Source organism: Lepisosteus oculatus, chromosome 20 (assembly GCF_040954835.1).
Source record: "Lepisosteus oculatus isolate fLepOcu1 chromosome 20, fLepOcu1.hap2, whole genome shotgun sequence".
NCBI classification, from domain to species: Eukaryota; Metazoa; Chordata; class Actinopteri; order Semionotiformes; family Lepisosteidae; genus Lepisosteus; species Lepisosteus oculatus.
In genome coordinates this window covers 12,515,798-12,539,690 of record NC_090715.1, presented here as the reverse complement: position 1 = coordinate 12,539,690, position 23,893 = coordinate 12,515,798, and the positions used below count along the sequence as shown (strand labels likewise).

Sequence of the window (23,893 nt, the reverse complement as noted above, 5' to 3'; positions counted from 1 at the left end):
GTCCCTGTCACGTGTTTCCCCTTCCGTGCCCCGAGACAGGAAGAGGAAGAAAGGGACGAATATTAGTGTTTACTATCGGTAGAAACCAACTGAATTTTACAGTAGAACTCGTTTAATTGCGTTTGTATTGAAAATCCGCATTTAAGACTTCTGTACGCCTGACGCCATGGATGGTAAGAGTAATATTTTTAATTACGAAAAGGGCGTGCTTGTTTATTACCAGAAATCTGTTCATATGTTATTCAGTTTCGGAGATGACAAGAATAAACATCACCAGCCCAAGATAATGAACTGAAGTCATGTGAAGATGACTGTTGTAAATGTTTCTGTTTCTAGGTTAAAATCCCGGCCGCAGTGGTAGACACAGCCTGCTCTACGGTATATAGGCTTAGTCTTAGTCGGATAAGTGAAAGTCACTTTCCCGTCTGTTTATGTAGGATTATCCTTCAGGGAGAGACGGGCATGTTTTCTGCGTAAAACCCTAGAAAAAAGAATCAGATCATATTACGCTTTGATACTATATTAGTCAAAGCGCTTTGAGTGGAGTGTCCAGAAAAGCGCTATATAAGTGTAAGCAATTATTATGATTATTATATCTGCAGCTATGTTATGAACTCGTTGAGATATTAAAAGGGGTGTAAACCATTATGTATATATTGCTTTTAACGTAGCACAATTCAGGACGTGTCTTGGGTAGTTGGGGTGCAATTTTGACTCCCAGGGCTTGAATCCCATTAATTTAAGGTTACGGGAGTTCGGTTAATCCGCGGTTTAGAGAAATGTAACGTGACACACCTAACCGGAGGTGAGCTGTGTTTAACACGCCCTTTAAACCCATTGTGGAATTACGTCATGCGGCAGTGAATCCCGACTACGCAATCGTCTCGGGACCAATGAGTTTTGGAATCTCCAGTAGTTAAGAGCAGCCAGCGCCTAATGAATTGATCCCACCGATTATCGATTAAGGACTTTTTTCTCACAGTTCTCTTATGGTACAGATTTAGTGAACTAGGAGTGCGACCATCTGCGATTTAGTAACGCAATGGCATCAAACATTCCCTTGCGGTTTTATTTGAAAAACACAAAGTTTTGTTAAAAAACAAACAAACAATACCATTGTATTTTTGACTACCTGCTTATATTTTCTGTGCAGTGGAAATGTACCCACTTCCTGTAGACAGAAACTAAATAGGCAGAGTTCCAAGCTTGGCAAGCACCTGTTATTTGTGACTTTAATGCTTTGTAATGCCCCGTTTCTTAAGTGCAAAACACCAGTGTCCTCCAGGGGCTGCAGATGAGGTGGGCAGGCATGCTCTGCAGCTCTGCAGCCTGTTTCTTGAGCACAGTCTTTAGGAGGAAGCCTCTGGAAGTGGGTCTGAGTGGGGTTTCCTGGGAAAAACTGTCACTGTGACATGTTTTAGGTGATTGGTTCCTCTGCATTAATTGCCGTACATGGCTCACAGCTCTGCATCAACAGCTCTTTACATTTGCGTCACTTGAAGAGCCAGGAAAATATCTTAGACTGTTCCATTTAAGACAATAATTTAATTAGATTAAGAGTTGTGCTGAAGGGAAAATCTGCAGGATGGTGGCCCCCAGGACTGGTTTACAGCCCCCGGGCACTTGGGTTATCCAGGTGCTCACAGGATGAGAACAGGCAGAGGCCGTGTGCAGCTAATGCCTCTTTTTGTAGACTTTCGTGCTAAAGACTTTTTCTTGCCTTCCTTACAGATACATTGTTTCAGCTGAAGGTGAGTATCACACTTTGGCATTTGTGTGTGTGCGTATATCTTTGTAACCTCACAGCTGTTGTCAGGTTGTTATTACACCACTAGTGATATGGTATTTCATAATACTGAACTGATCGTTGTATTCCCTTATAACTTTATAGTGTATGATATTAGGAGGTTTTGTTGAGTAAAAAGGTTTTGGTATGCACATCATCCACTTTGAAAACATTCAGAGGACTTGTTTTGAAGTTCTGGCAGCCGACAATTGCTCTGTACTGCACAACACGACTGTGGACGTTTCACTTTCCAGTTATTCCTCTCTTCATGGATCATCTGTGTGCAGATGCTAATCCTACCCCCACCCCTAGAAATACATGTGCATGGTTTCAGATCTGGTGGAGTCCTATCTTTTACTGTTCCAGGAGCACTAAGACACAACATAGAGCGGCTCTAGGAATATAGAAGAAGTAAGATGATCAACTCTTTTCTGCAGACCCTCTAAATATGCGTATTACCTGCTGTATGTGTACCAGAAACAGCCTCACCTGACTGCAGTAGTGAAATTGGTTCAGTCCAAACTGAACATTCTGTGTCTGATCCTCAGAGTATACTCACACAAGTTTGGCACATCTTCAACTGAGTATATGTGCCAGCACAATGCAGAAAGGCTTTCTTCATTACACTGCGTAGAACACTGCAGGGTAAAAGAATTCAGTGCCACCGTTCTGTAGGTATTAACAGATCAATTCTATATACTATTTCAGTAATGGTGGCCAAATGCTTTCTCTAATCTGTAATCATTGTAGGATTTCTTGGCATCTTTCTGTCCTCCATTGTTTAGCAGTTAGGGAGCATACAAATTCATTTGAGGAAATTAAAGTTTCATTTGAATAATGACTTAAAATTAAACAAATACCACCAGACTTTATATATTATATATTCATATCATCCACTGTAACATGACAAACTATCATTTTTTTAATATAGTGTAATATTATTCCAGTTCCTCCACTGTTTTATTTCTTCATTTGTTTTGCCTAGTGCAACACTAACATTTTACTTCAAACTTATGTAATTTTATTAACTTACCCTTGTTATTCTTAAATATTATTTACTTTCCTAATGTAAACTTCATACTGTATGAGCACTGTTTTTTAGAAGCTGCTGTTTAGCTTATCTTGGCACCTCCCTAGACTTCTGTAGAAAAATGTATAGTGTATTTATAGCCTGTCGTTTCCAGTTAATTAAATAGAGTGTATAAATGACACTTGCTATGCAGTACAAGTGTTCAGTAGACCTCGAAGTCTACTAGAAGAGCTCTCATAGATAAACAAGTATAGTTTAACTAAGTGTATTTACTGTGCTGAACAGTTCATAGGGCTTTCATTCAGACATGCAATTCTGTATTGGATGTAACAAGGTAATATGAAGATGGCATTAGCAGAGAATCTTAATTTAGCAGCTCAGTCTATGGGTGGCCATTGAACAACAGGCAGGGCAGCAATCTGTCCTTCTCTTTTGCACTCATGGAAAAACAATTAGATTCACAAAGAAAATGACTTTGGCAGCCAGAGTGCTTCCAGCGTCTTAGCTGTTGAAAGTTGCAGGCCTGAATTTAGCTGCCATCTGGCTTCTCTGTGCAGTGGGGCAGGCTGGGCTGCACTGCTAGCCAGTACAATGCCATAATTAAGAGTGACAAAGCTGCTTTGGTTGCTTCTCAGGCTCCAAAGCCTCAGTTTCTCCCCGCTGGTCCTATTGCCTCTCGTATGCGCTTTCCCTGGAGCTTGTACACGGATCGCTGCTTGCGTCACGCCTGCTCGGAAGGCGCATATGCATCACTAATGAGCTATAATGGGAACGATGAAGTCACTGGTTTATTTTTATTGAAATTCAGTCTGAAATGAGTGGGGCGATAATCAGTCTGCAAGGCACTGTAATCAGTGGATAATTACATTAGCTAAAAGCGTATTTATAGCTACTGCCGTAGATTGGCATTACAGAGGAGATAAATCATGAGCTGGGTTGCCACAGAATTTGTGGGTTTAATCTGTTGCTTGTCCAAGAGTTGTAATGGGGAATACAAATACTCTAGTGTATATGTGAAAAATGTTACTGAAGAAGAGACCCAAATAGCAGATACAGTGATGCACTAAAACATGGAACAAAAGTAAGAAAGGCATTTTCCTCTATTGTGATGTTTTTGGATTTTGCAATACCTTTATGCCTGCCTCAAGTACTGCATGTCATATTTGTTGCTCCCTGTATGTCTGATTTCCCAGATTGAATTTCTGTCTGACTTGAACATGAATCTAAACATTATTAAGAAATAACGCATGAATAGAAAAATCAGTGACCAATAGTTAGGGGTGCTGTTATGCAAACTCTGGATATGAATGATGAGATGTTCCATCCTGGGATGGACTCAGACTTTTCATTGTTGTGTACAAAGCAGGAAGGTGGCAGTCACACTGCAGCTACACTCCCTGTACCTGCAGTGAGGCTCATCAGTCACTTATTAAAGACTCTTCTTTCTGTCCTTCAGTTCACTTCAAAGCAGCTGGAGAGGCTGGCTAAGAAGGCGGAGAAGGACTCCAAGACAGAGCAGGCCAAGGTGAAAAAGGTCAGTCGGTGTGTTAGACTGAAGGAAGCAATCTGTAAGCAAGGTGAGGTCTTGTCAGTAGTGTTCGGAATGTAAAGAATTGTGTTGACCAGTAGGTGGCACTCTTCACTCGGGACTAAAAGCTCCTAGCTGCTGCATCGGCAGTGCTGTTCCTGGACAGTACAGTGTGCAGTAATGATCTCTGTTCTCTGATGAGGTATCATGCCAAAAAACATGACGGTAAGTTTCCCAGCAAATTCAGTGCAGGTTTGCAACCCCAAACTGCATATCCACAGATTCGTGGGAGATTTAACCAAGTCCTGTATTGCTGACATTTAAAAGATTAAAAGCTCTGCCTGACACAGTACAGTCTGTGCCAGCCAGTGCTTTTGTGTTGAGAAGACCGGTGTTTGACGGGAAACGAGGACTGGGTTTAGGCTCGTGGTGTCTGATACAAAAGGGAGCTGTGCCCCAAGGGCTGGGTTTCCAGTTCCTGCACTGCCACAGCTGGCTCGCTCGCTCCCCTCAGGCCCTGCAGCAGAAGAACGTGGAGATCGCCCGCGTGTACGCCGAGAACGCCATCCGCAAGAAGAACGAGGGCCTGAACTGGCTGCGCATGGCCTCGCGCGTGGACGCCGTGGCCTCCAAGGTCCAGACGGCGGTGACCATGAAGGGGGTGAGCCTCTCCGCCGTCCGCCTGCCGTCCTCCCTTGCCCGCCTCGGGTCCAGGGCAAGCCCTCTCCGATACCTTTCAGAGAAAACATTACCTGCACTTGGCCGGTATTTAACCCAAAACCGCATCTGCAGGTCAACCCTTTGACCTTCAACTTGCAAGTGTGCCAGTAATTCATTGATCTTCACCACCATTCCCATCCATGTTTGCCTCAGCTCTAACTTCCTTGTTAGGAAAAAGCCATTTTTTAGTATTTCTCATCCCAGATGTTTCAATTACACTGTTCATCTGAACGTTCAGGCACCTTGTAGAGGTGGCTTTAAATCATCAAAACCCAGAGGCTGCATAGAGTAATGGCTGGACCTCTGGATTCATGGAACTGGAAGGATGTGGGTTTGAGTCCCTGCTGTAGATGCTACTTTTGTACCCTTTAGCAAAGAAAGTCCACCCAGCTGTATAACACTACTCGCATAGCTGGAGGTAAGTAGCATCCTAGCCAGTGGGAATTTGCACATATCTTTAGGTTATTGTGGTTTCTTAGGTAATTGTGAGGAAAAAGCAAAATCCCTTGAGGTGAACACAGCCCAACAGTAAAAGTGATGTACATTTCAGTGTGGCTGGAACCATTTAGACTAGGAATAAGATGTGGGTGCACAAAATTTGCAGATGGGTTCCTTTTGATAATGCTGTGGGGAGTGAGTCAGGCAGTACATTTCAGTGGCTTGACTGACTGGAGGCCTCCTGCTTGTTTCAGGTGACTAAGAACATGGCTCAGGTCACCAAGGCTCTGGACAAAGCTCTCAGCTCAATGGATCTGCAAAAGGTGTCTGCTGTGATGGATAAGTTCGAATCCCAGGTCCAGAATCTGGACGTTCACACTTCGGTAAGATCCTCAGACATGCATATTTGGAATGAAGGGGGATCCACAGTTGCACTGTGTGTAAATTGGAGCATGTTTGCATTTGCTCTGTGCTAGTTATTGTGTAATCGGTAATGTTATTAATACGAAATGTTAATAAGGCCTGCATTTTAGGAAGGAGTGAGGGCGCTCTTCAGTACATCTTTGTGTCAATAACAACCTGAGATCAAGGCAACTGTCTTTTAATTGAAAAATTGCATTTATTAATAGCCCATTAAAATCTGTTCCTGAGATTTCCAATAATTCTGGAAGAACAAAAAACCTAGCAGAAAGTCTGAACGTTCTTGGCATGCAATCATATGAGTAGTTGCAAACAGTTATAATAATAATAATTTGAATTTATACGGCACTTTTCCTCTCAAATGATCCTAAAGTGCTTCACACCCACCCACTTAATTAACTACTGAAATGCAGAACCCACTTGGGTGACACATTATAGCTATTTTGCACTAGCAGCCTAACTACAAAATATATCAGATAGAGGAGTGAGAGATTACTTCTCCCTCTACAGTACAATGTCCTCAGTCATCCCTGTAGGGCTTCTGATTTTCGGAGGTCCTGGTCAAGAAGGAAGATGGGTCCACCAGCCTCACTTATTGCAGCTGCCTGATTTTCCAAAGTTAGACAAAAAAGAATAATAAAGCTATGAGCCCCCAGCTGTTTTTCTATGAATTTGTATATCCAGCTAACTGCAATATATCATGTTTGTTTTCATGTTAATAGCCTTAACTTAAATAATTACACGTTTTCAGTTCAACATTTAAGGCACGGTAGTTAAACCAGGTTACTCATTTCACCTTTTTATGAGGTCCAAGGTATTCTGTATGCCAATGCCAGGTGCTAAACCAAAATGCAAAATTAATATCAGATGTATCATTTTCTGCTTCGTCTGTACAATTTTTACAACCGCCAGCAGCTTGTGAAAGTTAAAATGAATAAACCTGTGATGCAGAGTGTTCCCTGGAGTTGTAACGGACATCCGCTTGATTCTATGCACTGGGCCAGCTGGAGAGTTTTTGTGTTAGTCAGAAAGTGCACGTCCACTGCATTTTGTTTTTCAAGAGACAGCGAAACCTCACATTCTGACATTGCTGATTTCACATTGTTCCCCAAAGGCTGATGAAAATAAAACTGGATCGATAGCTAATATTAGATCAGAGTTTAACTGAAACATCAGCACTAGTAAAATTGTCAACAATGGAACTGGACAATTCCTCCAGCAAAGCAGTGGAACTGGAAGGTGTATCAATAAAATGGATCTGACAAGCTCCTTGGAAATAAGTGCTTTCCAGGCAATTCCATTCTCATGTCTAATTTCACCATTTGCATGTTGAAATGTGTGCAGCAGGAGGGCTGTTTGACAAACATGTTAGCGCAGAGAGCTACATTCCTTAGTAGCACCAGCCTTTGAAGATGGGATATCCTTCTTAGTCACAGGTTCACTGTGTGCAGTCACTGTAGGGAATGCTATAACTGTCTGATTGTCTTATCATGGAGACTTACCAAAATGAAATGGCATAGTCTAACCACTGTTGTGAAAACTGAGCACTACAAGGCATGAGCAAATGAATTTAGTACTATTACAAACGGGACCAGAGCCAGCAGATTCCCTTGGACTGCCAGTTTTATACCCCAGCAACACAGTGAGTGCCCCAGAGGAATGGGAGTTTAGTCCCCATTGATGTGTGCTGCTATTGTTCCTGGGAGTGCGTTCCTCATGGTTTCAGTTGTATGTGTATCATATGTAATTGCTTCATGGTATTCACTTTTCCTGATACAGTTTTATGAGCAGATATGTGTATAAGCACTCTGTATGTTTATGTCCACATTTGGATTTTAGTGTTCTGGGGGAAAAAATCCCCCCTTAGTTCTACAGTAAACTACTCAAATAGCCAATCATAAACACTTTGAATATGTAGGTTGTTGTACCTTGTATTGTTCTGTAGGAATTCCTGTGTATTTTGTGGTGTTTTGTTTCAGAAACAATCTTGATGATAAAAATGAAGTCTGTTGATTTAAAAATGGCCATGACAGCTGGGGTAACACAGGGATGTTGAGTTGTCCTGTTCTCTGGGGAGAGCAGAGCTTGTTCAAACTGGGACAGATCCTTTGGGAGTTCAGAGAAACACAGCATTTAGGGCTGAGCTGTCTCGGCGGAGTGTCACAGCTGGATTGTGTCTGAATTTCTTTTTAATTTCAGTTGTGAAAAGCCACAGCTTTCATATGGTGTAAGTAATTAACTGTGGATGCCTGGAGCTGCAGAGAAAAAAAACTGCTAAACTTGAATAGCTTTAGAGTCTTTACCTAAAGAAGCACTATAAAAATGCACCGTTCTGTTTTAACTCAACATGTCTGCCTATGCAAAGGCACTCTGTATACAGTATAAGGTTTGGGTTTTAAGTAAACTTGCTATCTATAAAAAAGTGTGTCACTTCTAGGAAATTGATTAACTTTAAAACCTTTCTAGTGTTAAACTGGATTCATATCCTGCCTGGTTTCTTATGGTTGTCTCAGTTTCTCAGCCTGAGTAGTTAGTAGAATGGATCCAGTGCTGCATGAGTGAAGAATCTTATTAGGCAGCCTGAAGAGAAGGTTTAAAAATAAAGCGGCTTCCAAAATTTAAGCCAGCAGTGAGATGCAAAACTGAGTCTGAGGTGCATGAAACAATTGATATTATCGCAGCATAATTCAAATCATCTGATGTATTAGTCCTCAGAGACGCCCATCGTGGGCTGTCGATTAACGGTGCTCATTATAGAGTAACCAAAGTAAAGTGAATGAGAGGTCGTTTTTATTCTCGTTTTTTAAAATGTCATTACCCATCCTAAATGTGTATGAGTCATTTTATTGATTAGATGTATGAAAGGGACAGTGGTTTAAATTGTGGCTACAGCAGGGGAAAAAATTGTATTGTGGAACATTGGAAATAAAATATATAAAAGAGCCCATCATGCTTATTGGGATCCTGGTGTCTAGATGGCTCAAGACTCCCGACTGACACTTTGGACAGATCATTCTGAAAAGCAAAGAGTCAGTCAATCTGTGTTAATGGTTACTGGTCTGATAAGATGAGGACTTTTAAAGCTTTGTTGTACTTAAGTAGCAGAAATAAGTTGTAGTAAAATGCGTCAAACATCCTTATTTTCTTAAAAACTGTAAATGCTGCATTGCATGATTGCTGGAAAAGCAGATATGCACCCTGAAGTGAAATTGGGACAGTATTAGCCAGGAACTTCCTCAGGCTCACAAAGTCATGGAAAAAGTGGGGGTGAAAGTGGATTTACTAGGGTTTTGCATCTGAATTAGCCTAATTACCTGTTGTTGATTGCCTTAGTTGTATTTTACTGTCTCATAAAGTCTTAAGCTTTGGCTCTTAAAATGTTTAGAGCTGTGTAAATGCTAAACGAGATCAAAGTTTTTTCCAAGGACATTTAACTTTTGATATTCTTCTCGTTGTTTCTTTGGTTGGTAATCCAGGTTTGTTTTAATTTGAAGCTCCTATTTCCAGATTTGATCACATATAATCCTTTAGGACTATGACTTTCAGCTCTTGTGAGTCTCCCTGTTTAAAGGCCTCCAATCGAAGTACAGAGTGGGTTTCAATGTTATCCAATTATAGCCCTGGCCAGAGCTAATTCTCACTCAGCTGCAAAAATGAAGGATGAGTTTTGTGGAACTTTCAAATGATGTGGGGTCACAATGCTTCAACATCTTCAGAAGATTAAATGGTAGCCTGATCTTTTCAGCTCTCAGACACTAACCTGACCTGTAAGTGGTGCTGGTGCAACAGAATTTACAAACCACACTAAGCAGTAGGAGGTGCCATGATCCTTCACTTGATGCATTAAACTGAGGTTCTGACTGCTTGGTCATTTAAAATGAACCCTTGTCAAAAACATGATGTAAACTAAACGGAAAGTCTTTATGCATTTGGCCTTTAATAATGGTCTCATCTGTCCTTAAAAATTGACTTAATTTTTTTGGATTGCTGTCTTTGGACTGGAGTCATATATACAAAAGAGCCACCTGAACACCTTTGTTAGAGGAGTATATAGAGATTTGGTGGGGTCAAGCTTCAGTCTCTGTGACACAGGATATAGTTGACAGTAGGGCTGCTTCTTCCTTTATGTCCTTCATTTTTTTATCCTGGCACCCTGAGGTGCAATTCTATGGTTTTGTTATGCATTTGATTATAGAAAGGCAATAAAATGTATAAAAGCCCTGCAGTGTGACAAAAGTGAAAATCCCAGCTTGACGGTGGTGCCGTTCTGTCTGCCCCTTGGCCTCCAGGTGATGGAAGACTCCATGAGCTCGGCGACCACGCTGACCACCCCCCAGGAGCAGGTGGACGATCTGATTGTGCAGATTGCGGAGGAGAGCGGCCTGGAGGTGATGGACCAGCTCAGCCAGCTGCCCGCCGGGGCCAGTGCGGTGGGCGAGAGCTCCACGCGCTCCCTGGATAAGGAGGACCAGCTGTCCCGCAGGTACCAGCTTCCACCGCACCCGACGACCCGCCCAGCTGGAGCGCACACGCACACGCACACGCCACCCTTTCCACAGCACACGCACACGCACACGCCACCCTTTCCACAGCACACGCGCACGCACACGCACACGCCACCCTTTCCAAAGCACACACACACGCTCACGCACACCACTCTTACTGACTGAGTCTCAAAGCCTCACTGACGGGGGCTTCGTTTGCTGGGGGCCAAGAGGTGTTTTATAGGCCTGTGTAATGTCTTATGAAACACACACTGGAAAGGGAAAGGGTTCCCCGCAATATTATTTGCTCACATTCATTTTGCCAAGTGACTTGCAGTGAACAAAAACACATGCAGTGCGACTGGGCCCCCCCCCCCCTGCATGACGTGACCCGCCAGTGTTCTGAAATGTGCGTTTGTGTTTGTTTCCACCTTGTTTCAAGAATTGACACCCGTGATCGTGGATGATATAGGTTTTAAACCCCAAAACGGAAAAGTAGAGAAGAGAAACAAAAATAAAAGTCAGCAGTTATAATCACCTGGAAGAGGTGTTAGTGGGGCCAGTAGGGCCTTTTTTACTATACTGTAAAAAAAAAAGGCACCTTGCTTCGGATGACACATGAAATTAAAAAAATACTAAAAACTAAAAAAATAAAATAATTTGTTTCAGCATCTCCCTGAAAGATTGCTCGGGGAGCACACTTCATCTTCCCTTTCTGACATATTGTGTGGAAATGATGGCTTTTGTCATCTTTTTTTACAGGTTGGCTGCTTTACGGAACTGAGATTGCATTGTTTCCAAGAAAGCAAACACTGTTATTGCTTCGACAGACAGACTGGAGGTGATGGTGTGAGCTCCTTGTTCCTCATTTGAATTTACATACATGCACTGTGGCCCTTGGCTACTGATCCACCCGCGTCTATTTATAGCTGGTTTCTACCATGCTTGAATAGAAGCTGCCAGGTATCCAAGCCAGTCTGAGAATAGAAAACCCAAGAGTGCTCTCTGCTCATGAAGAGGTCGCCCCACGCGCTATCTGAAAACTGCAGTTTCTTCTTTACTTAAGAATCTTCTTTTCCTTTTGTAATTTACAGTACTTCAGCTTTACAAATTCAATTTTGTATAGATTTTTCAAAGCTTGTGAAGATTCACCGAATGCTATAAAACTAGAATTTAATAATGCATTGCAGAATGATCAGGACTTAGTTCTCTTCAAAGGGATACTATACTTGGTAGTTATTTTGGCAAGATTGAACTCAAAAACAGGAGAGGGGTGGAGAAAAATGCCGTCTTAACACAAATTAAAACATTATTTTGACTTCTCTAATGTAGAACTCTGTATGTTTGTTTTTATGTATACAGAGACTGTGCTATTTTGAAATGTGGCATATAGAGTATATGTATCATTTTCAGATATACTTGTTTCACCAACTGTAAATGTTTGCATGGGTAATTTAGTGGGGAAGATCTGGCTTCACCACCTCTTAACTTCTACAGGGAATTCTGTTCTTCTATGGGAAAATCCTGAATTGCTGCTAATGAACATGATTGAGCCTTTTCCCCATCAGCCCCATTGGTTTCTAATAGCACTATAATTTGTGTAGTCACCACGCACAGGAGATGGTCTTGTTGGAAAGCACAGGAGTGGCTTATGCTGTAAAGGTTATTGCTGTTGTATTCATTGAAAGTGTCATATAACAATCCGTTCATTACACATTGAAAGGGCACTTTCGATTAACATGTTCATATCAGCTTCCGAATTGCTTTTGTCCTATCTAATATGTCTGTCAAATTTTTATGTATGCAAATGAGATTTTCATAGGAATTTTTTCTTTTTTTTTTCATTGCTGAGAGGTGTCAGTAGCACGTGTTTCTCTGCTGGTATTGAGTCCCTCAGTTTGCTTACTGTTCTGAAATTCCACACTGACTCCCACTCCCTGACCATCCCTCCAGTGCAGAGTAGAAGTGGTGCCCCCTGAATAGCTCAGTATTACCCTTGACACATACATTTCTAGAGTTATAGGGAAATTCTTCAAACCTCCTGCCTACAACAATATTGTGCAGGTGCAGTACAGGATAATGAAATCATATATAGAATTTTGCATCTGGTAATTATAAAAACGTATACATCCCTTCCTTGAGTCACTGCACCCAGGTTCTGGTCTTGGTGGCACGAACAGTGGTTATGCTTTACCATAAAGACCATGCTCCCCCATGTCTGCTTTAAATCCTTCATGCAGTTGACAAGGCCAAAGGGTCACAAATCCCTTCACAACTGGCAGGTCCCTCGGCATGCGTCCTTAGGGTGTGAGCACAAAGCTCACAGGCTTCTCTGGGTAAAAATATCTGCGCAGATCTTCTTAATAACACTAACAGTGATGTTCGGCAAACTGCTGTACCCAACTGGTATACAGCATTTAATTTTGCTGTTGGGAACCGTGTTCAAAACCCAGCCTGTCATGGAGTCTAGAAGTACAGTTTTGAAGGGAGCTATTGTGTTGGGAAAAACTAATGCAGCGTTAAACAATGCTTGTATCGTTACAAATTGTAGAATACTTCAACTTGTTTTTATTTTTGCCTTATATGGATTCAGCTGCTTGCCTAGGAGCTCTGCAATTCTACAGTGCCTGAAAAAGAAACTCTCTCTAGACTAGAGATATAGAGGGCTATGTGCAAGGAAAAGATGGCAAATTTGATCTCATTAAAGCCTTCCTAACTCTGCTTGTCACAAATCAACAAGGATTACCTTGTGTGGTGCATTGTGCATTTGGCAGAGGTTTTTGCGCGTGCCAGTAGTAGTTCTTAGTGGGCACAATCATTGGGTGCATCAAAATACATTTTGATTGATTTACGTCGTATCTCCTTTTAGTTTTCATTTGATTTTTTTCTCGGGGGGGGAGTGGTTATTTATGTTCAGAGCTATATAAAGGTTGATGGTAATCTTTTGGTTTTATATGTTTGTAATTTGAAATAGACCCTATTAAAGCTGTAATGCAACTCTGCCTGGGCTTTGTCACATGATTCTGTGCTCCGTGGTCCAGCAGTCGAATTGGGGATATACTGCTATTTAAAGACCCAAATCAATAGGCACTAAAAGCTGATTAGCATTCTCTGTTTTTGTGAAAATGCTGATGAAACCAGTCGGCCTAAATAGAAAGATCTTTTTTATTTTCAGCACAGCTGCCCATGCAATGAGAATTGCCTGTATTGTAAGCGCAACAGATTTTATTGACATTGCACTTTGTGTGCCTATAGCTGAACAGTTTTAAGGATTTGGCACGGAAGTTTATTTTACCTCACCCTCATCCAGCAGGGAACTACACTGGTGATGTCTTAAAGTTTAAGCACTTTCTTTAAAAGCGATACATTTACTTGTTTGTGACCCTTTAGTGTTTGTGAGACTGCTATTTTGGCAGTAGAGGGATGAGCGGGTAGCTGCTTCAGTGTGTGAGCTGCAAACAAACAAGTCCACCACGAAAAAGAGACTAAAAGGTGTCGTTGTGTCTGTTGGTCCCCGAACTGTAGAGCATCGTTACAAGTGAAAAGGTGTCCATCTTTGTGTAAGAGGGTGAGGAAGCAGCATGCATGTAATGGCAAGAGAAAATGGAAGAATGTACCCCCCCCCAAAACAAAAGAATGCTGTGAAATGCCACTTCCTGCTGCTCTGTAAAAGCAGCACTGTTGATTGTGCATCTGCTTCGTGAAAAAAAAATATGGGACTGCTTGGCAGGCAACCAATGCAGGCAGGAATCCCAACTTGTTATGCACAGCGTAAAAAGTGTGCACTCTGTTAGCCTGGTACTGAATCCGCATCTACAAATAATAAACCTGATCATGTCTGTAAAGTAACTTCATGGCCAGTCTGATTGATTTCCTTCAGTCGAGACCCACCAGCTCCCTCCAGGGCTGTGGTGTATCATCAGAGTTTTTCAGCAATTAAATACAGACTAAACCACTTAAGTGCCAGGAAGTACCAACAGGAACCTGTTCATTAAAATGCACAAGGATAAAAACAAAGTGACTGCGGAGTTTGTCTCTCCGCTTTTTACCATTTCAAAAGTCATTAATTTGTACTGTTCCTGTGAGCTGTATTACACGACTAATGGAATAAGAGGAAGTTGAAAGGTCTCCCTTGTTTGGTTGTTAGCAGTGTGCTGATCTGAGGATCTTTTTGGGTTTCGTTTCTTTTTATTTTTAACTACAGCTGGTTCTGGAGTAGCCCACAATTTAATGGATTTGTGTCATTATGCAAGCGGGTACAGCAAGCTTTTTTCATGAATCCATTCGGCTGAGGGGTAGTAATCAGGCCAGAAGGACGAAGTCAAAGCTCCCCATGTGCAATAAGGGCAGAGGTGGAGGTGGGAAGACCACATTCATGGACTGGGTGTGTTTAATGGCTGAGTTGGGCTTATCTTTGCTCCTAGACTTTCATTTTAAACTTCATATAATTATATGTTGAAATGGAATACTGTGTCTTTGTCTTTCATCAATAGACCACAGAAAAGCTTCTAATTATCTGCAGAGTTTTAGAAATGTGAAACATTTCTGACAATGGCAGAGCTAAACTGCAGGCATGAAAATTATAGAATAAAGTGCCACACTCACTGTAATGAAAGATACTTTGTATGGAGACAAAGCGGATTGTTCAATATTTTAGCTTAACAGCTGGTCTTCATCAAGGCCATATAGAACTTTTTAATACATAAAATAGTTTATTAAGTAAGAAATGCACTACTTAGCTTGTTTGTTTTGCTTAATGGTGTTCTGATATTTCAGAAGCACTGAAGACTCCAATGGATGGTGATAGTCATTTTAAACACCCTATATTTCAAGTAGGGAAAATATACCTCTTCTTTACCTGTCTGCTCTTAAACAGTAGTCTATGAGCCCAGCAGTCTTCCTTTTGCTGAGTACATTGTGTAAGCAGGAGCCTGTTGCAAGCATGTCTTTAAGTTCAGACTGTGACTGCCTCTCCAGTGGAAATCTCCCCACAGAGCAATGCAGCTGGCCTGCTCTGCCACAAAACAAAGGCTCCTGTTAGACGGTTAGTAACTGCATTGATGGCCCAGAACCCCCCCCGACTGCCTTCCAGACTGACAACATCACATTGCAGAGGAGCCCAGAGAGGTTGGACAAACCGGAAGAGAAACCATCTTTACTTCTGTCTTTACTTGCTGCAGTAAACTAGAAGACAGATTTCAGGGATGAGGAGAAGTACCTGTTGTTGCTAGCTGCTTAGGCAGTATGGTTTACTCAGTGTTGAAAAGGAAAAGTCATAGAAGAAAGTGTGAATTTGCCTAGTGAAATCATGTTTTCAGACAGGGTATGTGAAGATGTCATATCACACGTAAACCAAGTTATGGCTGAAGAGTTTAGGTAGTTTTTGTGTGTCCCTCCTCAATATCAATGATTTGTCACCTAGTGTTGTAATTGTACCCAGTACATCACTGAATTAAGTGATAAAATGAAGGTTAGTTCTTTATTTCCTTACCTCTGAGTACGCCAAGCCGAGCAGTGTGCTTTTTTAATTTATAGGTGAACACGTTACATCCTGTGGCACTGGCCTTTATACAGTAATCCATTGCGGCCAGCTGGAATTTTCTGATTTGTGAATCTTCGCCGCTCACACATTCAGTAGATATGAAACAGGGAAACAGAACTGTGACGCAGATCCACCACCCCCCTCCTCCATTTGTTGCTATGGAAACCTAGCGTTCACAGCATTTGAATGTATGAGGCTTCATGGTGGTGGATTCAGAGCAGAGCAATGAGGATTCCCGAGCATTTCCGATATATTTTTCTCAATGCAAATATCTGAATTCCCATCAAGAAGGCTTAAGCCCACGCCTGTAGTTCTTTACTAAAATGCTATTTCAAAGTCTAAAATAACCGAAAGAAGGGATTAAAGGCATAATCCCAAATGCTGTCCAATCACGTGACCGGTAAGAGCTAACAAACTGTGAGCAGAAGGCAGTGCAGTGGTCAGAGGGGCTGTGGACTCTGGACCAGAGGGTCACGGGTTCATCCTCATAGCTCCAGTAAATTCCCTGTCTCCAGATCGTCGCTGTAAATGAGAGTTTGTTCTCGATTGATTTATCTTCTTAAATTATTAAAAAGGGTTTTCGTACAATTCCTTAGTAAACATATCGAATTGCCTCCCCCACCTTTCTGTAAATTCACACCAGTCTGATGTCTGCTATATTCCTGTCGTGCAGCAAAGCACCAGTGAATAATCCCATCCCTGCTGAAAACAGCCCTTTTATACAAGCTGATCTTAGTCTTATACTCCTGGTCTGCACTGCAGCTAAGCCATAATCACTGACAGGAGGTTTCTTTTATAAAATAAATCCTTCAGATTTGCGTATTGATGTTTTTGCCCAGGTCGTAACAGCTTTGGAAAAGGAGCAAAATAGAGAGCATCCCCATATTGTGTTTCTGGCCACAACATACAGTACGTTTCGATTTAAGACTCTAAGAAAGCCCTTTGGGATTGTAGATATTTCAATTCTAAAGAGATCTTTCTAAATTTATGATCCTCTCACTTTTAAAAAAATGTAAAAAAAAAACTTCCTGGCCATTTTCTGGATCTCACAGCTTTCCCTTCATTGTTTGCTGTCATGAAAGGTGAACCTTCCGGAATAATGGCTTGGGATTGAGCTTGAAATGTTTATAAGCCTCTCTGGATCCAGGCCACATCCTGCTCAACCTGTTCTTGCAGCTCATTTTGCCCCAAGCTCCGAAGATGCACATGTAGGGATAGACCACAACAACAAAACCCCTGGAACATGTGTCTTCATCCCCAGAATTGTGGTAAAATGCTTCTTAAAAGATCACTCTCCGTTGTGCTTCATAAACTGTCTGATTTACTTGTATCTAGCTCTGTAGAACGAAAAAAAGCCATTGACATCCGAGCAAAGATTATTCAACTGTGAATCAGACTTAGCAGACGTTCTTTTTTGTTAAGATCAAGATTTTGCATTCTTTCGATTTTAGAATATTTCATTGCAGTGTGATTAAGAGAGGAGTGTCACAATACATTCTTCATAACTCCTGTGTCTAACCTCCAGGCTGGATCTTTAATCTCCCAAAAACACACTTTGCCAAGGACTGACTCCTTTCTTGTCACTGCATGAATCCTCCTTCTTTGCTAAAGATTCAATCTAGAAATAATCAAAGCTCTTCCTGAAGTTCATGTTCAGGCTGTATGTCCCCTGTGTACTGTTTTCAACATTGCCTCCATTCTGTGAAAGCAGTCTCCCAGCTTTCGGTGTAAGACGTCTTACACTTACATCTGTGTTCTTTAGTTCCCTTTTTCCATATTGTAACAAGGTAACCAAAATAATATGCAGCATTCTAAATTAGATTTTAGCATGATATGATCCGACACATCTTAAACTTCCTTTCGTGTTATTACTGTTCTCACTTTTTGTTTTCCAAATTGGGTTTGGAAAGGTGCTTTATAAATAAAAGCTAGTATTATCAATATTATTATTGTCCACATTAACACCAAATTCATTTCTGAGGTTGTTAATTTAAGATCAATGCCACCAGTGCTGTATTTAAAGTGTAACTTCTGCCTACTTGTGATATTCTGCAAGGTGTCCACCTTACAATATCGTGACCAAATCAACTTACCTACAATAAAATTGAACCATCCTGATCTGTAAGAGTTCTCTTGTTATATACCAGAGTGGAGAGTTTGCTCATGTATGGTAGGGAAGCACTCTGGCCTGTGAAATGCATACCAGATGCAAGTGCTGTTATTTTTTAAAACATTGGAATATAATCTCTCATGGACAAGGACAACTGAAACTCTTGGATTTGCACTGAGACTCAAAGCAGTTTCAGATCAAGCGTACGGACAAATTGTCTGCTTTTTCGATTCATACTGCCTCTATTCGCAATACTGTTCAGGGGTGTCTAGTCCTGGTACTGGTGGGGAGGGGGCAGTATTCACACACTTCTTCTAATAAGCATGCGCTAGAAGTGTTGAGTCATCTAAAAGTGTTGAGTCATCATGCTGATAAAAACATCTCCTGAAAAGAGAAGTAATTGCACAGCTATGAGTTTAGTCTAGGTCTGCAGATACATGGGAAAGGGTCAAGCCCATACATAACAAACAGATCGGGAACACTCCTGCAAATAAAAGTTAATGTTTCAGCTCCCTATAGCTCAGCTGACCCGACTTTGCAACTCAAAGTCCCTGAAACGTACAGTAAATGCAGGGCTTTCCTGTGAAATACTGCAGGTTTTGTTGATCTACAGTGCTTTCTGTTGGCTTTGTTCTCTTTGCTTTACTGATCTTTGACACCAGGGTAGAGGTACGAAAGGATCACCCAGCCTGAGGTGCCTGGTTTTGACTGTCCTACAACTGACTTTTGCGGTTTTTGAAAATCATGCACATTGTGCCATTGTCATAAGACTTTGCATAATAGGACATGTAACTTAATATAGAAAAATGAGAGCAATGAGATCACTGGAAGAGAAAAAAAGCATTATAAACTTAAAGGCGCACGGGTGATTATGAGATGGTCTGAAATTGCAGAACCCAGTAGGCTGGACTGTCCCATTTTTAGGTGTCAGTTCATGGCCACCACAAATTTTCTAAAACCTTAGCTTTGTCCTGCGTTTGCGTTGCTGCTGTATTTTTGTCCTGCTTTTTAGAAATATAGATACGATTCATGGAAACACCCTCACTATGGGCTGCTTACTGTTTATTAGGTGCACAGCCCAGAGATTACCACCACACAGGAGCTCTGCCCCCTTTACAGCAGCCCAGTCTCACACAGCTCAGGACCCCATGCCTTCTTACCCCCAGAGCTTTTTGGAATATTATTTTTTTTAAATGAATTCCCCTATTAACTCCCCCACAATTCAAAGTCCTTAATTCAAGTAAGATTGAAATAGTGTGGCCTTAATTCTTGCGGGCCTTAAAAAAATAATGTAAATCATGAAATCAGTGGCAAACAATTCCCATTTTGAAAAAAAGTCACTTTGTTGGTAAGATAATTGCATATTATATCCAATTTGTACCTTTCTTGGCCTTTACAGCCTTCCCTGGGAGGTTATAGGCATTGCAAGAGAGTGATCACACACCACCCACTCAAGTGTGAACATGCCAGCAGACTTAACGAGATGCCAGCTGCTCAAACAGTCTCCAACACGATCAAGCAACTGTTCCAGAGGGAGGCTTTAGGGCTTGTCTTCTTCATGTCACAAAAGAAGATAAGAGCTGAAATGTTCCCATTTCAGTCTGTGGTCATAAGAGTGCTTGACAAGCTCTTCAGCACAGGATGTAAAACACAAACTCCTAGTCTTCTCTGGAAGGGGTCATTCTCTGTGGGAGTTCTGTCCTGTTCTTCGGAGCACAATGGATGATCTGTATCTGAGGTTAGATATATATAAAAAGAGTGTACAGGACTCAAATAATGCTCTGTAGTTTTAAACTCTAGTCTGTTTCACCTTCTCGTTGGGTTATCAGTTGGCTTTGTTGTCAGATTAGCACAGGACATTCATATGTCTCAGCATACGTTATAGATGAAACAGATGGAAGAGGTAACTACAAAAAAAAATGACCCGTGTCTCCCTCAACCTCAGACACTGGTAGTGGGTCGATCCCAATTACAAATTCCATTTGAACTGTCAAGACCATGGTTATTAACAAGTCCTGGGGACCACTGGTCTCAAGTATCTTGAACCTCAAATTGCCCTGTTATGCAGACCGGCAAATCTTAAATTAAATTGCATATATTGAGTCCATTTATTAGTAATTGTTTTAAAATTCCTGTTTCCCCAGTAGTAACAAAGGTGTTGACTTGAGAACAACACTTGACAAGCACAGGAAACGTGAAGAGATGTTGTACTGACAAGAAACAAAACCGAAAGTCGTAGCAACAAAGCTGTCACTTTGTATAAATTAAACACATTGTCTTTCCTTGGTTTCTAGAGCCTTACCGTAGGTTATTATGTCCTGTTTGTGTATTATATTATTGAGAAGTATTATGCATGCGTTGGGCTGCACGATACTTTTGCAAGTAAGAAGTAGTAAATCGCAGGAGCCAATCCGTAGATCTCTTCTACCTGACAAACGATAAGGTATTGTTGTTCAGCAAAAGAGGCCTGTGGAGTAAAGTCTGAATGCAGGACAGTCTCGAGGGGTTCGAGTTTCAGCGATATTGGATCACAGTGTAGTTCAGGAGAGAAATTGTCGGGTTTTGTTTTCTAAAGGGCGATAAGTGCATATTGGGTGTTGAACTTCTGTAACGAAGCGTGAATTTCGAAGTGGAATTGAAAGGCTCTAGGGAATATCCAGCTACAATTACACCGAAATATCGTAATAAGAACCCAGGATATGAAAGAAAGCGGTTATTAAGGTAATAACACCGCTAGTGCAACATGTCATTTGACTTCCCCTTTGTTGAGTTACCAGAAATGAGCTGTAGAGGAAACTCCAGCTCCAGCCCTGGTTTGAGGTATGCTATTTCCTCTTTTATTAAATGAAACTCCACATGGGTTTAAACTAGACCGGAATGAAGGTCTCTGGTACATTTTTAAAAGCGAATTTGCTTAGACCTACAGTATACATTGATAGATCACCCTCACACTGGGTGTTGCTCATGGGGGGGCATTTTCTCCAGTTGTGTCCCCAACCTGGTAGCAATGCCTTCACCTCACACACTCACCTAATCTTGGAACCATTTCAACGAAGAAATCGTTCGCAACTTTTAATTGTTAATCACACTAAAAGGACGTGAAAGGGGCGGTTGTTAGATTGAGATGATTATTATTATTTTTTTTACAAATCCCGGCACAGCAACACACGTTGTTGTTTTTTTCTTTTTGCCTTTCCGTTTTATTTTTGTCGATCACAGTTCGAAATTCGAAAGAAATAGGCTATTTTGTCAAAAGCAACAGGCCGCTAGTCTGTTTTATTCTGAATTGGCGGTGCGCGTCCTGCGCTCAGATTACGGGCATCATTCGCTCAATCGCCGTGTATCGGATGGGGCTGTGGCAGCAACCGGTTCCCCATTAAAGCAGCGCCTACAAAGCAGAACCGAGAGGGTTAAAGCCCTGGGCTGTTGTGATTGGATTAGGTGACGGGCTTAGAGAGTGAGCGCAGGAGAGCCACACCGACCGACCAGATGGGAGCAGCGCTCGGATCGATCTGGTGTCTGCCCGGAAGAGAAAGCAGGAACCAGGTCAAATCGATTGAACGTGAGAATTCGTGCTCAGATCTGAAGAGGTGACGTTTGCATGCGTGGAGAAAATAAGATGACTACATGGACATCCAGAGGATTCCCGACGCCTGAGCCCGACTGGGAGCCTGTGGAGCAGTTCAGCTCTTTCCGCTTGCGGTGAGTAAGGCTGCTGTCACTGACAAGCTGGGCAGACGCCTGTCTTCTACGGCGTTATCAGCCTCAGCCCTCCCTGAAAACAAAGCGATGAGGACGCTACTAGCCGTCTGTTGTTTGTTCTCGGTAACCGGAGGCACGGACCTGGCCGACGAGGGCTACGGCAACTGGACAGCGCAGGTGGACGACGGCCAACGGAGGTACATCAACATCGGGGATGGGGCTTCCCGTGAATTCGACTTCCCCGAGAACACCAATGGGGTGATCGTGATATCCAGCCGGTACAGGAGCGCTCCCAGGAAGGGCGGCGAGAGCTGGAGGCAGACGGTGAATGTGAAGTCCCTGGACACCGATGTTTTAACCATTTTAAACGTGAGCGACAGCGGGAGTGTTGGGCCGGTGAAAAGTTACGTGATCAGTATTAGATCCGGTCTCGCCGGGACGGCCCCGTTACTAATCCAGCTGGTGGGGCTGGACAAGGACTCCAATCGGGAGATTATAGAAGAGAGAAAGGATTATATTATCAGGGTGGCTCCCAGCGATGACGCGGTGCTGATGAACCCCGGCGGGCTGTCTCACTTTTCCGAAAACCCCGTGCTCTTCGCCCTCCTGCCTCTGATTTTCATCAACAAATGCGCCTTCGGCTGCAAGGTTGAGATCGACGTGCTCCGAGGGCTGCTCCGGCAGCCCCACGCGGTCCTGCTGGGGATAGCCGGGCAGTTTGTGGTGATGCCCCTGTACGCCTACGCCCTGTCCCGGCTGGCGGCTCTACCTAAGGCCCTGTCCCTGGGGCTGGTGATCACTTGTTCTGCGCCCGGGGGAGGAGGGGGCTACCTCTACAGCCTGCTGCTGGGCGGGGACGTGACCCTCGCCATCTCCATGACGCTGATCTCCACCGTGGTGGCCACCGGCATGATGCCCCTCTCCTCCACCATCTACGGGCGCCTGCTGAACGTGCACGAAACGCTGCATGTGCCCTTCGTCAAAATCCTCATCACTCTGCTCTTCATCGCCATCCCCATCTCCACGGGCATGGCCATCAAGTGCAAACTCCCCAGCGTCTCCCGGGTCCTGCTCGGGTTCATCCGCCCCTTCAGCTTCATCCTGATCGTCGGGGGCATTTTCATGGCGTACCAGATGGGCTCCTCCATACTCGCCAACGTCCGGCCGCAGATCATCGCGGTCGGGGTGACAGTGCCACTTTTCGGGCTGGTCTTGGGTTACCTGCTGGCGTCCGTTTGCAGGCTGTCGCTGCCCCACCGGAAGACGGTCAGCATCGAGATTGGCGTGCAGAACAGCCTCCTGGCGCTGGCCGTCATGCAGCTGTCCTTCCGCCGCACGGAAGCGGATTTCGCCTCCCAAGCGCCCTTCATCGTGGCTCTGAGCAGCACCTCGGAAATGCTGCTCGTTGTGGTCGTTCACTGCGTCTACAGGAAACTCGGCCCCAGCTCCCAGACGGACGTGTGATTGTACGGACGTTTTGTATACGCTCGACTAAGAAAACCGATTGTCTTGAAACCAAAGGCCTTTTGTTTTTTTACTGTAGCCTACGCGATCATATGCACTATGAGAGAGAAACTTCTAACATATTTTTCTACCTGACGATTTATTCTGTTTCTTTTGTAATTGAAAATGTTGTGCTGTGATTTATATAATGTTTACAACCCACGGGAGGTGCAGGAAAGCGAACACTGGTTTCGGCGCAGAGAGTATTTTAAATATACTTCAATGTACTTGAATCCAAGAGGAGAGATGAATAAATGCGTTCGTTAGTCAAAGAGTCAACGGGGTGATTTTTCGCTCTGGTCGTGAAAATGCAGAGTTCAAATGGGGGGGAACAAGATTAAGAAGGTAATTCAATCCGAGTTGGCTTGTTATTCACCACCATCAGGTAATGAGAAATATATTTTTGCGTTGTTTTCTCTGTGTTTACGGAGGTCTGGGTGTTGGTTTGTACAGGCATTACAACAGTTAGAAAAGTACAAAGGTCTTGTGACCTTAAGAGCAGGTTTTGGATGAACACTTTAGCGCCTAGTTTTGCTGTTCAGGTTAGAATAGCTAAGAGGAGGGTAGGTTTGAGATATGTGGAGCCTGTTGACTGTTTCTTCAGTAGTGCTAAAAGACAATGTGCTATTT

General features: G+C 42.8%; 2 protein-coding genes across 2 annotated transcripts; both read left to right on the top strand.

Moving 5' to 3' along the window:
• The first annotated feature begins 26 nt into the window (after nucleotides 1-26).
• chmp1a (charged multivesicular body protein 1A) lies at nucleotides 27-13,408 on the top strand. The gene is made up of 7 exons (XM_006641296.3): nucleotides 27-173; nucleotides 1,732-1,751; nucleotides 4,273-4,350; nucleotides 4,859-5,005; nucleotides 5,757-5,885; nucleotides 10,212-10,405; nucleotides 11,169-13,408. Exons 1-7 carry the CDS (start codon nucleotides 167-169, stop codon nucleotides 11,188-11,190), a joined length of 597 nt encoding a protein of 198 aa, XP_006641359.1. The 5' UTR covers nucleotides 27-166; the 3' UTR covers nucleotides 11,191-13,408.
• A 7,838-nt stretch (nucleotides 13,409-21,246) lies between these two features.
• Nucleotides 21,247-23,535, top strand: slc10a3 (solute carrier family 10 member 3). The gene has a single exon (XM_015368272.2). The coding sequence runs from the start codon at nucleotides 21,848-21,850 to the stop codon at nucleotides 23,222-23,224; it is 1,377 nt and encodes a 458-aa protein (XP_015223758.2). The 5' UTR covers nucleotides 21,247-21,847; the 3' UTR covers nucleotides 23,225-23,535.
• The last annotated feature ends 358 nt before the right edge of the window (nucleotides 23,536-23,893 follow it).